The 15161-nt window shown below is 37.5% G+C and overlaps 2 protein-coding genes across 6 annotated transcripts in view; one reads left to right on the plus strand and one right to left on the minus strand.

The window, feature by feature from the left end:
- Positions 1 to 1743: 1743 nt before the first annotated feature.
- Positions 1744 to 4415, minus strand: ytr (U4/U6.U5 small nuclear ribonucleoprotein 27 kDa protein yantar). The gene is made up of 2 exons (XM_088202254.1): positions 4359 to 4415; positions 1744 to 4265 (listed from the first exon to the last, which is right to left on the minus strand). Exon 2 carries the CDS (start codon positions 4233 to 4235, stop codon positions 3783 to 3785), a length of 453 nt encoding a protein of 150 aa, XP_088058380.1. The 5' UTR covers positions 4236 to 4265; positions 4359 to 4415; the 3' UTR covers positions 1744 to 3782.
- Positions 4416 to 6740: 2325 nt separating this feature from the next.
- Positions 6741 to 15161, plus strand: part of hts (adducin 1-like protein hts) — a 32674-nt gene continuing 24253 nt past the window's right edge. For 3 of the 5 annotated variants that reach the window (XM_088202256.1, XM_088202258.1, XM_088202261.1), the window contains exon 1: positions 6741 to 6835. The gene's annotated coding sequence lies outside the window, so the exon portion shown is untranslated. Of the gene's footprint in view, positions 7133 to 15161 lie in introns of all 5 variants that reach the window. The other 2 variants (XM_088202257.1, XM_088202260.1) reach the window with 1 other exon arrangement.

A 15161-nucleotide genomic window follows, 5' to 3' on the forward strand; every position in this document is an offset into this window, starting at 1 on the left:
ATCAAGCTTTTGAAGTTCCACTTTATGTTTTCGCATCTGGTTTTAGAAATACGTCCAAGTAGTCATTTGACAAATCAAGGTACGTTTAGGGTTATGCAAATAATTCAACGTTGAAGCTACCAATAACCTGACGTTTCACAGAGGCAACAAGTTCACAAGACCTTAGAGCATTTTCACAACTCTGGAAAACAGAAGGATCCCAAAATTAAATTAAATATGAATCGAAGAGTCATCCTCGTACATATTAAATGTGTGTAATATGTTCACGGTTAACACGTACCTGGTTTATTTGCAATTCGAATAATTATATTAAATCGTAAAATCAATCGAAAATACTTCTATCAACAGATGTCATTGCGTTTTCAACCATTTATTTTATTTTATGTGAATTATTTCAATTATATTTTATGATTCATATCATTGTAAGCTCTGCAATTAAGAACGATTGTTTATGTACGTATGTACATAGATACTAATTTCTAAGATCATGCGTCTCCATGGAAATTTAAAATAATTAAATTATTTTTTCTGATTGGTCGGAACCGTTGGAACTGCGGTTATGCAATAATAGGCTTTATGTATATGTAAATAGATACTATTATTCCATAGCAGATAGAGCATACTGCCCTGGAAGCTCTTAAAACAATTATATATAATAATAAATAAATTATTAGCTCCACTACCTCCTCACCTATTCTATAGTCCTGGTAGATTATGACAAGAAACCCGTACAAAACCGGTTCGTGTGTCCACAAATCGGTAGTTTGAAGTGGTATTTTTTTCTGAATATGCTTTGGCGCGACTCTTGAGGTTCGTATCTAAACATAATTTGCAGAAATTGAAGAAAATAGTTTTCCTAATAATTAAAATAATAAATTAATTGTCAGCTACCTTCTCACTCGTATGCACTTCTGGTAGATTGTGACTAAAAACCCGTACAAAACCGTTTCGCGTGTCACAAAATGTTAGTTTAAAGCGGTGTTTTTTTTAGTATATGCTTCTACGCGGCTTTTGAGATTGCAGGAATTAAAAAAAACTTTTATAATAATTAAAACAATAAATTAATTGTCAGCTTTGTGCTAATGAATGAGTTGCCCTATACCGCCATTACGTCAGTGTTACCAGAGTGCCGTATATTTTTTGGCATAATGAATAAATACGTTCCTGCAATAAAATATTTTATTTATCATAAAATCAATTTAATCTAAAATATTGGCACATTTTCAATTTTCGTTATTTTAAAAATCATATATTCTATATATACACGCATTACGGGGAAGGGGTGTTATGTCAAAATTAGCTAGTCATTTTCTTTATCCTATTAAAATATATCATGGTTTTGGATCACTGGATTTCTATAAAATTGGGTCGCGACACGAATGAAGTTGGGAACCAATACTAACTCACTTTCAAGCTTTTCCGAGGTTTTGCCGCTAATATTTGGACCAGAAATGATCTTGACCTGTTTAAAGTAAAGTAGGTCAACGCCTCCTGACCATTTTTTTTTACACAATATTTTTTTTATTGGTATACAATCTATAGTTTATTAATTTTATGTACAATATAAATACATTTTTTATGTTAAATTTAATTTAAAAACCTTGAAACGTACAATTGATAAAAAAATTGTCAATGTACTAAAAAGTAATTAAATCTATCGCTTTATCGATTAGTTTTAATGTTTGATTTTATCAAAACGTACAGTAGGTATACAACATAAAATAAAAATTAAAACAAACTTCATAAATTGAAACAATTATATTTTCGAAACATATTTTTGTGATTTAAAAACCATTTACATTTGAAATAGCTTACCTGTAATTTAAAAAAAAAACATTTTATTCATATTAACATATTGTTTACTTTAAAAATAAAACATATTTTTTGAGAAGTTCTTGAATATTACATTTTTATTATTCAATTACATTTTTTAAATTAACTCGAATGATTATCATAAATGACGAACATGATTGCCATATATTAAATACAAAAACCGGGTCTAAATCATAATATAACTTAAAAACATGGCAAAATTGTTATGGAGTATTGTTAAGATTTGGTTTTACGAAATAGTTACATATTTTTACACGGTCTAATTACAATAATTTAAATATTTATAAATTCTTAGACAGAATAATTACAGCTTAACATCTTGATGTGAATTTTAAGATCGAAAATTTATATTTCACATTGTCGAAAGTGTTTATAAAACTTATACGAATAGAAACTATCTAGGTTTGTGGTATTTACACGGTATGAATCTGTAGAAATGCATTTTCTGCAGAAAGAGCATTTCGAATGGATGGAATTCATTCAGCTGAAAATTTGTGCAAGGTTGAAAATCAAAAGTGTGGTTAAATCGACAAAGATATGCACATATATAACTAATTTAGAGCTTTTATTAAAACTAGTTTCCGGAAAAAAAAAATATGAATTAAAATACAAATCGGATTGTCAAAGTTAAATTGCAGAAAATTAAATTGTTACTATAGGTACTGCAGAGTCCCAATCTAACTAATTGATGGCGGCGTATTTTAATTTAAATTAGATTGTCTTTAATTTGCAGTATAACAGAAGTCAATTGATAACAAATAATGTATATATATATATATATATATATATATATATATATATATATAATATATATGTGCATATATAACTTACATCTTTTTAACACGTGAGGTAATCAGTTGTATAATTACTATGCGTAACATTAATATTTCATCACATAGAAAACACCGACTTTCGTCGACACTTATGCATAATAAAAAGCCAAGAGAGACTGAAAGATGTCAAATTTATCCGTTAAGGTTCGCAGTTCAGTCTTTATTGGCTCATTTTGTATTTGTGTATATCGGAATTGCATACTGAGAAATGTATATCTATTGCGTATATAAATGTAATGTATATAAAAAAAGGATTTGTGTATATACTTTATTTAGATATATCTGGAAATACTATGAAAAATATACTTGATCATCCATAAATAAATCCTGATTCATATATGAGGTGAGAATGGTTTGACAAACTGCCGCCGTACGGATCACCGCAACTTTGATAACTCTCCATCGCCATAATGGAACAGTTACGAGCGATGGAGAATTTTTTAAGTTTCAGGTGATTGTGCGACGACAGTTTCTTGGTTGCGTTAACAATAATCTGGCTGCCGCGCGGGCGTTGGCGCACGCGGCGTCTGTAACAACGGGCTTAAACCTAAACTTAACTATTAACAATAAAGGGTAAACAGTTTCAACAAGTCTATACGAAATATTCAACAGTGTGTACGCCAGGTTGCCGTGTGGATTGAGTAACTTTCTTTTCAAGAGTTCTATGAAATGAATTGTGATTTACAAAAATAATTATGGGTTAGTGTGCTTATTTACACTAATAAGAATTAGAATATAAGGTTGATGCTTAAGTAACATAATATTTTAAAACAGAAAAGTCAATAGATGTAGATGAATTGACGAGCGGAAGACCAAAACAGAGAAACGACCGTTGTAAGATGGTGGCGCCTCTCGATGAGCAGTTTATGGTAGGCATACTGTGCTTTACATTGAAAAATAAATGTTTGAAAACGTCCACCTTATTCTCCAGACATTGCTCTTTCTGATTTTCATTAGAAAATTTAAAAACAAGACATTACTTATGCATCAACATATTACAAAAGTTATGCGATTCATACGGCAACCTAATAAAGACTATCTTAACGCTTTAGCGGCGTGCGTTAGAATACGACTGCGATGAAGAAGCATCGTCAAAGTCGAATTCAGACGCTGGAGCTACGCTACAAAGTCTAACGGCCTATTGAAACCGCCCTTTCTGTTCATATACTGTCTATATTTTCTTTTTAAAACTACTTGAACCTCGCCCACGTCGTTGTTATCGACCCGCTTGCCTTTGGTGGAGTTAAAATCCCCGAAACCCATTATCCGGATCATCTCCTGTTCCTCGGGGGATTTGCCCTCCAAGTCGGCTTGGGTTATAGCGGGTCTGTCGTGTAAACTGGTCCTGCGCTGAGGCTTTTCAGACGCGCGATCTTGCGAGGGAGACCTGGATCTGGTTCTCCGCCTGCGCTCGCCGGAGCGTCTCCTTCTGTCCCTCGATCGGGAGCGTTCCCTTTCGCGACTTCTATGCCTCACCCTCCTCTCGCGTTCCCTATCTCGCTCCCGATCGCGGTCTCGGTCGCGCTTCGAGTCTTCTCTTCTCCTTGCGGGACTCGGAGATCGACCCATTTTTTGGCATCGGGCTAGTAGAAGCGGTACCTGAACGAAAAATCGTTTTACATCACCTATATGAGCCCACAGACTAAAAAATCTTTTAATAAGGATGAGATTTCCTACAAAAACGGTTCTTACATTCGGCGAGATGACAGGAGCGCGCGGTGGCGGAGACGCTCCGAGCGGAGACAGTCGAAACGCAACGATTTCAGGCCATATCCGCGTCTTCAGCTTTATTTATATAATTTATTAATAATTTATTTAGCTAATTGTTTATACAATAAACAAATTTAATCAAAACGTGCATATAAAAAATACTTATTTATTAAAAATATTTCTTAATGCACACTGAAGAAACCTGCTACATTTTTATTTTTGCGATTGATTGTCTTAAGAATATTATTATACAAATTCACACCTCCATACATTATTCTTCGGACCATACTCGTTTCCTTATAGAATACTATTCGTAAAGTTTCTCTATTTCTAGTATTAAATATATGTACATCTATATTTCTTATTAAATACTCTGGTAACATATTATTTTCTAACTTATATATAAATACAATAACATTATTTTTTAACATTTCTTGAACATTCAACCATTCCAATTTATCAATCATAATTTTACTACTAGGTAGTAAATCTATTTTTATTTAAAACTACTCTCATTGCCCTATTTTGTAATTATTGCAACATCGTTTTATCTAATTTATTAAGCATATATAATATTGTTGCATGATCTGTTGGACAAACATTTAATGGCTTTGTCTTTTTAGGATCGATTGTACATAAATAAACGACACAGAATTAATATTTACAAACATGTTATGATACTTGATACATGTTATTAATTCAGCTATTATATATGAAATTGGTTATAATGTGATACTTAATCTGAAAGTTCCCATTAAATATATTTTATTCTGAAAATTAAATACTAGTTTGCCGTGAAAATAAAGAGTAACATTTCTCGTTAATAGTAAAAATAATAGCGTTGTGCCAAATTTAAGTGAATTTTAAATTTAGATTAACTATTTATTAACTTCCTTGATTCTTAGCCAGAAATTATCGGGTTATTCTTTAGGAGCTGTGATGATGGCGGGTGGCAATGAGACACAGATTGAGCCGCTGCAGTAGTATATTTATTTAAGGTTACGGTTTACATTACAAAATTGGGGCGGACGCGCGACGGCACGCGTCCGAACCCTTACAAGCTTGCCGGAAGAGAGAGAGCCGTCACAACACCGCTATTTCTGCGCCGACCAGTTTTGGCCATAACAAATCTATATTGGCCCCCATACGGCTCCGGCCCTAGCAATTTACAATTGCGAACTATAACCAGGGGGAGGTATGGGGGCCTTGGCGCTGCTGTTGATTTAAATGCTGGCGGCGCAAAAGTAGCAAAGTCGTGACGTATGGTGTGGCGGCGCGGCCTCCAGTGACGCGCGGCGTGCTTCGCTCCAAGCCGAGTGGAACACGTGTAGACCCGGGCGGCGCGTAGGGCTCCAGGGGGCGCGAGAAGAACGGGCATGTCCGGGAGCACCTTTCGGGGCCCTGTGGTGCGTCGGTGCAGCTACACAGGGCGCGCGCGTGACGGGCCCCGAACATGCGGTTCGAGCTCGGAGTCGCGGGGGCGTAGCCCCACGGGTGCGTGACGGGTCACGCGTGGTCCACTCGAGCCTGGTCTACGGCAGCACTTCGGTGGCTTCTCGCTGGAGGCGCGTGGTGGCGCCGGATGCTTCCTGGGTCACGTGGTCGGCGGCGGCGGCGGCTGACGATGGCGGCTCATGGTCGGAGGCGCAGGCCCATCGTCTTGGTGGTCCGCCAGCTCGAGTCCGGATCCAGGGAAGCTCCGGCGGGGTGGCAGCAAGTGGGTTTGCAGCGGCTCGGCTTTTTATACTGCAGCGGCGTCTGTGTCTGCCATTTTGCGTCTGACTCCATATGTGTGCTCAGGATCACGTCGGCGTCAACAGTTTAGGGGCTGTGATGATGGCGGGTGGCAATGAGACACAGATTGAGCCGCTGCAGTAGTATATTTATTTAAGGTTACGGTTTACATTACAAAATTGGGGCGGACGCGCGACGGCACGCGTCCGAACCCTTACAAGCTTGCCGGAAGAGAGAGAGCCGTCACAACACCGCTATTTCTGCGCCGACCAGTTTTGGCCATAACAAATCTATATTGGCCCCCATAATTCTTTAAACAAAATCTAAAAAAACTGAAGAAAGAAAAAATTGATGAAGCATCTCGAGCTATAGTGAGCTCGGGAAAAGCGTTTGTCTTGAAGATAAGCTTTTAAATTGTATAATTTGTTTGTACAACGATGAATTTTAAGAATGTCAAGTTGAAATGTAGTGAGGTATAACAAGAAAAATATATTTTTTTTTTTAGCGACATAGCCGGCATTGTGGCGCTTTGGGGTTGAAAAGTAATGTAAAAAAAGCCGGTGCGCGCGCATCGTCCGGAAATAGGCTCCTCCCCTCGCGTCGCTCCCCTCGCCCGGCGCGCCCTCACTCAGTGCGCTGCTGCCGCGCAGAGTCGTCGGTGTGTCTTCGTTCGACACGTTGACGCATCGCCGCCGCCGCCGCCAACAGCCTGCGCCGAGCGCCAGGTACGTCGATACCCTTTCCGGCGTCCTCGTTCGTTTTCCGTCGCGGCTCTCATCGCTCGTCTCGAAGCCGGCCGGTCGCTCGAAGGTCGACCGAGACACGCCCCGCGCGGCGTCTTCGCTTCCATTTTAACCGGCGTCTCGCGACGTCTCTCGTTCGTCGACAATCGCGGTTCGGATCGATCGACGTCGCTCGGGGAGCTGACAAAAAATGTCCGACGGAAACATGGCGGCTGAAAAAAAGATGGATGCCTATTTATTTATCGTTGCGCAGACTCAATTTTCGCTTCCGGCGCGCAGGTGACAGTTGAAAACGTCTCTAAATTTATCCGACCCAGACTTTGAACGATACTCTTTATCTCTGACTACTATATGTTGCCAGACGTCATAATAATATTGACAGGTTTCATTTTCTTTACCAAAACATTGATCATTTTTCAATATCAATGTTGATTTAATTTAACATTTTTACATTAAATCTGTTTTTAGATAGTTTTTCACATATTTACTGTTTTCGAGGCGTAAACAAATTCGTTAATGTCCATTATTCCATTGAAAATGCAAACTAGAACAGGGACACCCTGCCTCGCACAATAATGATGAGGAAATGTCAGATTTTACTAGCCATTATTAAGTTCCTTTGTAATGAACATTTCATTTAATATCGTCGATTCAATTTTTGCGAGAAGTTATAAGTACAGCGATTAGTTGTCATGTATACGTTTTTTTGTCAATTTTGCTTGCGTCTCCTTAGAGAAACTACAAAAATACTGATGTAGATGTTATTATTTAGAGGAGGCCACTATTACATAAATATTAACCAACTTTTTCCGGTTGATATTTAATAAAATAATGACTAATCAACATCCAAAATATTCATTATACACGATAATATCACACTTTTTCTGCGCTTTTAAGGTGCGGGTTAAATGAATTAAAAATTAAAACCTTTACTCCGCATGTTTTATCTGATTCGAGAAAAAATGTTTTTTTAGAAGCAATTTCTTTATAATATATCCGTTTTTGAATTTTTCTATCGTCTTGAATACACGAAAGCGAGCGCTATCTTGGTGTGAAATTACCCTTCTTTAAAATGTAAGCAAATTTATTTTTTATGGTCGAAGTACACTATGTCTGTCGTAATTGTCTTCCTATGATCCAATAACTCATAATGAATTATAACTCATAAGGAATCATAACCCACCAAATGCATAACATTATCTTATTTGGTTGCCGTCCAACCACTGCCCTTTACAAAGGATTCATTTCTCATCTTTAGTAACAATAGAACTGATCCTCACTAACAACCCCTGACGAGATATTCAATGTCAATAATTCCGGAACGAAATTTTAAGAACCACATTTGACACATCCCTGCTCATTGCATTACATATATTTTGTTGAGTTAAAGCTCAAAGCAAAATATATTTAACCGAAATTATTTAATCCCCACTGTCATTTTTGATTTAAGGTATAAAATATTGAAACAAAAAAATATCCCGTTACTAAATAGCATCATTGATACGTCTACTGTTAACAAACACCGAAAGAATAGTGAAATTATCGTTAATTTATAAAAAGGTTTTTTGCGAATGTAGGAACAAAAACCGCAAAGACTCGTAGGACAACCTGATACATACATTTACTTCTACTGTAGTTATGATTAGATTTATATCGTATTTACTGTGTATTACAAATCGTAAAACCAAATTCTGGTTCGGCTTGCGTCAATTAGTGGCAATGTTTCCTAAATTGATTCATTCGTGATAATGAAATATTGTCTGTTCGACGAAGGGTTTACCTTATCGCTCTTATCTGCCGCACAGGCTCGTAATATTTAAAGAAATTCAATGTGTGCATCGCGACCTCGATTGTGTTGACGGTTTATTATCTTCGCTCCATCCTTAAAACGTTTTTATCGCGTATATACGTGTTTGTGTTATGTCATATGTCTATAAAATATAGACACATTTATGGATAAATACGTTTAATATCGTTTCTATAAGAACTCGAAGCTTATCGTGTTTTTAATTAATTTTTATCAATTTAAGTAACACAAAGATTAGTCTTTTTTAAATTGTTACAATTCAGATAAAAAAATGACTGCTGGTTTTAACCTATACCAGTAAAACTTAACACATTATACTCCTGAAGTACAACATATAATTTAGTGAAATTTACATTTTTAAACTTACCATTTTCTGCACTATCAAACTTGAGAATAGTTGGATAATTGCCGACATAAAATTACCTAAAACTAACACATATAATAAACCTATTTTACTATCGTTTAAAACATCTCTTGCATATTCACAAATTTTCACATTTTTTTGTGTTGTACACTCGGCACTGTAACATTAACAGTGCGTATGTACTTTTAAATGATAGTTGAGAATGAATTAATTGAGCTAAATATCCCTAAAATGTACGTGGTCTCCGACATTATCGTCAGTCTACCGTCCCGAAAACAATGTGTTTTAAAAAACGAACAAAGTTAACCAGAAATATATAATCAAATCAGCTAACCTAACCGACAATATAATACAAAACATTGGCGATCGTTTGTGCAATCTGTGCATGGTGTAGTTTATTTCAAAAATATAAATGTTATATGGTATTTATTTTGGTACATGTAAATTAGCACCGCGCAACGCTCAAAAACCACCAATTGTTATTCCACACTGCTGTGCGCATGCACTTCTGTTAATTAATCAGCGTTCGCGCGTTTATACGAGATTAATATTAAAATATTTTATAGTTATCAAGTTTGACAGTTGCGAAACGTCTATTTGCTGTTCAAACCCTAACCTAAACTGAATTAATATATTGGTTAATTTGTTTAGTTTAGGTTTGAGTTTGAATAGCTTGGGAAATGTGAAACCGTGTTAATTAATTAATAATTTTTTTCATGGTTAAGCTGAAAAAAAAATTTACGTCAATCTTTTGGTGATACACTTTTTCAATATATTGATATCCGCGTAACGATCAAGCTATATGTAATAATATTATTGTGCGACTCAAGAATAATATCACCAAATGATGCTGAAAGCCTTCTTTACCGAAACGTCGTGAACATATTTAATAAAAATTCTGTAAATATATTTTTTATTGTTAATTTTATGTTGCACTGTAAACAAACTGTTTTTAGATAGGTAGTTGTGTATCTGGGCGATATCGTACATGTATAATTGAACGTATGATGTCATTACGCATTGGCGGTACCGAAAAGAAATCCATTATTTTTTATTGTCTCATCGTGCAGATTACCAATTACTGTTTTGATTCATTGCGAATTTCCAAAAATGCATCGTGAATGAAAACGCGTATTGGTTAATCGATTGTCAAATTTCGTTTTGCATGACCAAATCGTTCGAATCAACCTTTGTATAAAATTCGATTGAATTTTTTCAACGCATAATAGATTAGACGCGGTCAGGCCCGCCGTTCCCGGACGACGTGCCTCCCTCCCCTGTCTTACAAAAAATCTTCTGAACTCGTCGTTTTTTCACGAGCGTCTCGAGCGTTCCGTCGAGCTTCGTTCTAGCTAATTACTTTGAATCACATCTTAGCATAAATGTTATTTAACCCTTAAACCGGAACGATTCGCCGGGACAGTCATTCTAGCCACTATCCGCGCGGAGGCGTCAGTTCGTTCACCTGCGTATCGATCAAATGTAACTACGAATCGCACGCGAGTTTGATTTGCTATTGAAGTTTACATATCGTCGACTCGCATAGCGAGCATTCGAACCATAATTCCTATTCTTTTGAAAAAGCTGAAGATTGGCTCTTGACCCACATCCGACGGAGACGAACGAGCTAGCGCGATCCCGTCCGAGACTGGACGGTTTTGTTTAGTTTCACACGCGCGCACGTACGCGTCTATTTCATCTATCTGGCCGCGTACATATCGCAGTCGATTCGTCACACGCCTTTTCTGTTCGTTCAACTCTGGAAACCTCGTAAATGCTAAATCGCCGCGAGGCAGGAGGTTTTTTTTTACAATCTCCCTGTGCACGCGTTCGGCGGTCGCGTGATGTAAAAGGGTACCTACGATTACCGCTTTTTTGTTGACTGGTCGCTGCTAATACTAGTAGTTAGTAATTTACCCTAGACTTCCGTACCGATTCCCTGTAATAAAACACATATTGGGGTGCGACGTGCAGAGACGTCATTTGGCAGAGGCAGGTGTGGGGGGGGGGTATTTGCCCAGAAAAATGCAAGTGATTTATGAATCTTAATGACAGCAATATTAAAAAAACCCTGAAATGACGTCTAATTCTAAACCAAATCTATATAACATTCTTAAATCTATCCCGAAAATATTTAAAAAATATGTCATTTCAGTAAAATCATTTCAGAATACACTTTATAGAGGCGTATACATATTTTGTTGTTCGAAGAAACGAATGCGACAATTGGCTGAATGGTCAGTGCATGGTTGTGATTCGTCAATTAGCTTTGCAACCATTAATACTTGAGGATGGTCTACAATAATGAGAAGGCAGACACGGCCCGAGGCGAGGACCATAGTCATAGATGGCCTCCACTACGCCGTCGATGCCTCATCCACAAGGCCTCTGAGGATTTTCCACTGACATCATCCCTCCGCCAGCTTCTCCACCACCGCCCGGAAAATAACAATCTCGCTCATCATAGTTTGTCGCAACACGTAAATTTAACTAATAAATTATTACGAGTTTCCATCGCCGCCATTCTGGCTGCGAAGTCACGCCCCTTAGGGGGTTAGAAATCCCGAAGAGTGAATTGCTTAAAGTATATTCAAACCGAATTTTGCCCAATAGGAGAGCGCAAAAAACAATTATCACTTCTCAGAAGTCAAACATCCACGTCAAAAGCAATAAAAACGTGCCGGCGCCGTCGCAGTGCGAACGCTCTGAAACGATTTTATTGCTTTTGACGTGAATTTTTGATTTCTGAGAAGTGATAATTGTTTTTTGCGCTCTCATATTGGGCAAAATTCGGTTTATATGTTCCTTATTTAATTTGTAATATTATTAAAAGAATCTTAGTATGAACGCTAGATTGTCGAGTATACCCAATTCGACGGCGCGATTTTATTGCTTTTGACGCGAATTATAAACAGGGATTTGAATTTGCCCAGAAAAATGCATGTCATTTAATTAACTACTTTAAATTCTAAGAAAATGGAATTATTAATTGACTAGCCATCTTTTGTCCTACTCTGGAAAAATCTGAAATAACGTCCCTTACGACGTGTCGGAAGTTGACCTGCGACCGCACCTGTTCGTTTACGCTGTCGCACCGCGCCCTGATTGCAAATTCGACGCTAGATTATAACCCGTCAGATTCGACCCAAATTATATAAAGGTTGAGAACCTCCAGTGGAAATTCGGGTGTCACCGCAATAGGTGTCAATTACTTCATTGCTCTCCTTGATTGTTGTGATTATTAGGTGGATTCCGCGCCTCGTGCGCGAGTGACATCATATAGTCCGCATATAACGATGAGCCGCTTTCGACTATCAACTGTTTTGTTAAATCATTTCTTGAATCGTCTATTTCGAAAACGATCCATTTTAAATCGAAAACCTAATCTGATATAACCTTGACGCTGGACAACAGCGAGTCACTATTGTTATATTTGACGCTGGCACACACGCGTGCATGGCAAATTGAAGTTTAATCGCAGCGTTGCCTATTCGTCGACTGATGATGATAAACGTCGCTCGAGCGCATCTGGCAGAATTCAGGAGATGAATACGCCGCAGAGCATAAAGCGTTGAAAAGGATGCAAAGAAGTTTTCGATAGAGAAGCGACTGTCTTTATCTGAAAGACCCTTTCAGACGTCTACGTTTTGGTTTTAGATGGAACGAACGTTCGTTCTAAACCGCACACGAACGCCTCGGGGTACATCGCAACCGCAATATCCTACTCGAATAGCGCTCCGTTTTGTACTCCTCGCGACAGTCAGCTGACAGACGCGATAACTGGGCGCTGTGGTATTATTATAAGCGGCGATGATGTCAGCGCCGAGCTGCGAGCGGATGACTCCGCTCTTTAGCGAAATAGAAAAACGGCGACTCGCACTATAAATTCATCGCCAACCCCCCGACGAATAACCCCTCGAGTAGTTATTCGACGAGAGTTTCCCCCCGCGGAGACCTCCCGAGGTCGAGCGAGATCGGTCCGCCGCGTCTCGTAACGACCCGCCGCAGTCGCCGGTGTGACCGTTTTTTCGTAGCGGGACGTGAACTGGTGAACTCGAACCGAGAGACGCGCCGAATGCGCGCAGCTCTTCCGCCCAGCCGCCCACGCTCGATGCAATTCGAGCTGGACGTTGCAAAGTGTATTCTACTCCCGATAGACCGTATTGGATGGAAAAAAATATTCACAGCGATGACTCAATCGCGGTCAGTGCTACTCACTACATTCTCAATTCGGACCTCTGAGTACGCAACTCTCATTTGACGTCACTAATAACCAGGTGGGTGGCATTTGCCCCCCTTGAATTTGGCCTGAAAATGCATGTCGTTTAATGAACTTAAATGTAATCGATATATTAAAAAAACGACCACCGACAGGCAAACCTTTGCTCCCCCCGTTGAACAAAGCTGAAATGACGTCCCTGATTCTAAACCAGAAATTCTTAAAAATCTAAAACAAAAAAGTAAAATCTATCTCTAAAATATATCTTTTTTTAAATACATAATTTCAGTGAAATCGTTTTAGAATACATTTTTCCTAGTAGATATTTTGAACTTTTCCAAACATATCATTTTTTATTTACATGCGATGTACAAATGTTACAGTGAATGTGTATTTTAAATGAAGCTATATTTTAACTAGTGAATTCCAAATACATTTTCAACAGTAGATTTGTAAATAAACATTGACATATTCACCTGAGGCTCACTCCAAATGGTATTCATTAATAAAACTCAAAATTTATTTCTTTTCTGGAGTCATATCCTATAAATATCACTTGACATGAGTTCACCATTCAATGTTCTGCTTTTAACGTCGCCCTATCATATTGTTATTATTGAGATTAGATTTAGTTATTAAAAATATTAATAAATAGTGTATTTATATATAAAATAAAATTTAATTTGCGGTGATCCGATAAAACGGAAAATAATCGTGAACTTAAAACATAAGCAGTGGTCAGTTAAAAGTGTATCAGAAAAACTGAATATTTTTAGGAATCAAGTTTATAATGCCTTAAAATATTTGGGTTTGGTTTGAAAAATAATAAGAATTTTTAAAGAAAATCCACTTAAAACCACTGTAGATATAAGAAAGGAAATACATACTTTGCATGGAAGTGATTAATTAGAGTCAGTACTGTTCGGAGAACATTGTGTGAAGCAGGATTACACGATCGGTTAAACACGTAAAATAAAACAATCGGTAGAACGAGTTAACTTTGCCAAAAATTTCAGACTGGTATACTATTTTGTTTAGTGGTGAGTGTTAATTCAATATATTTGGCATAGGGCATTTTCCTCCCTCCTTGAATTAATATTATGAATCTTAATGAAATCGAAATATTAAAAAAACGATCACTGACAACTAAATTTTGCCCCCCCCCTTGGATAACGTCCCTGCACCGGCCGCGTTGTGTAATGAATCTCGTTTTTATTTATATACGAATAAGGATTTTATGTTGAAATATGAAGCTCCGTACTGATCGTAGTATAGAGCTAAATTTAACATAGGATTTGCATTTCTATCGTTGCGATAAGTAAAAATACTCGCAAAGAGAAATTTTTTTGATGATTCCGTGTGAAAAAAATCGTAGGCCGTTCACCCGCTGTCACTCGTATACGCATCAGAAGCGACGCGAGGAACTATCTGAACTATTCGAGATAATGCTTCATCTCATATTTGTTTTATTTCAGTCGTAATTTTTATTTTTGATACGCCGTATGATTTATTGACGTGAGCTAACTAGAATATGCTACAGTGTAAACAGTAGAACGATTTTAATATAACAGATGAGGTCGGTAACGAAACAAAGAACGAAAAACACCTAGAGCAGTGGTGTGAAAAATTACCTCTCGTTACGCGTCGACGTGTAGCTAAAAAGGCGCTTGTGTGACCAAATTTTTATGGAGATTGCTATTTGCTCATTTTTAGTGATTAGTAAACGCTTTACGCGATGTTGTACGTTTGCAATTAAAATATGCGCAAAATTCCTTATATGTATTAATAAAATGAAACGCTGATGTGTACGTTTTAATATCTAAATTCTAAAATTAACACGGTATCGGTGGAGCTTTTCTGCGTTGAGGTAGCGTTTGAGAACGTTCTCTATAGAAAGGTCGCTCTTTAGTAACTGATA

Source organism: Plectrocnemia conspersa, unplaced genomic scaffold (genome assembly GCF_051122295.1).
Source record: "Plectrocnemia conspersa isolate PC_06_02 unplaced genomic scaffold, ASM5112229v1 ptg000013l, whole genome shotgun sequence".
Lineage (NCBI taxonomy): Eukaryota > Metazoa > Arthropoda > Insecta > Trichoptera > Polycentropodidae > Plectrocnemia > Plectrocnemia conspersa.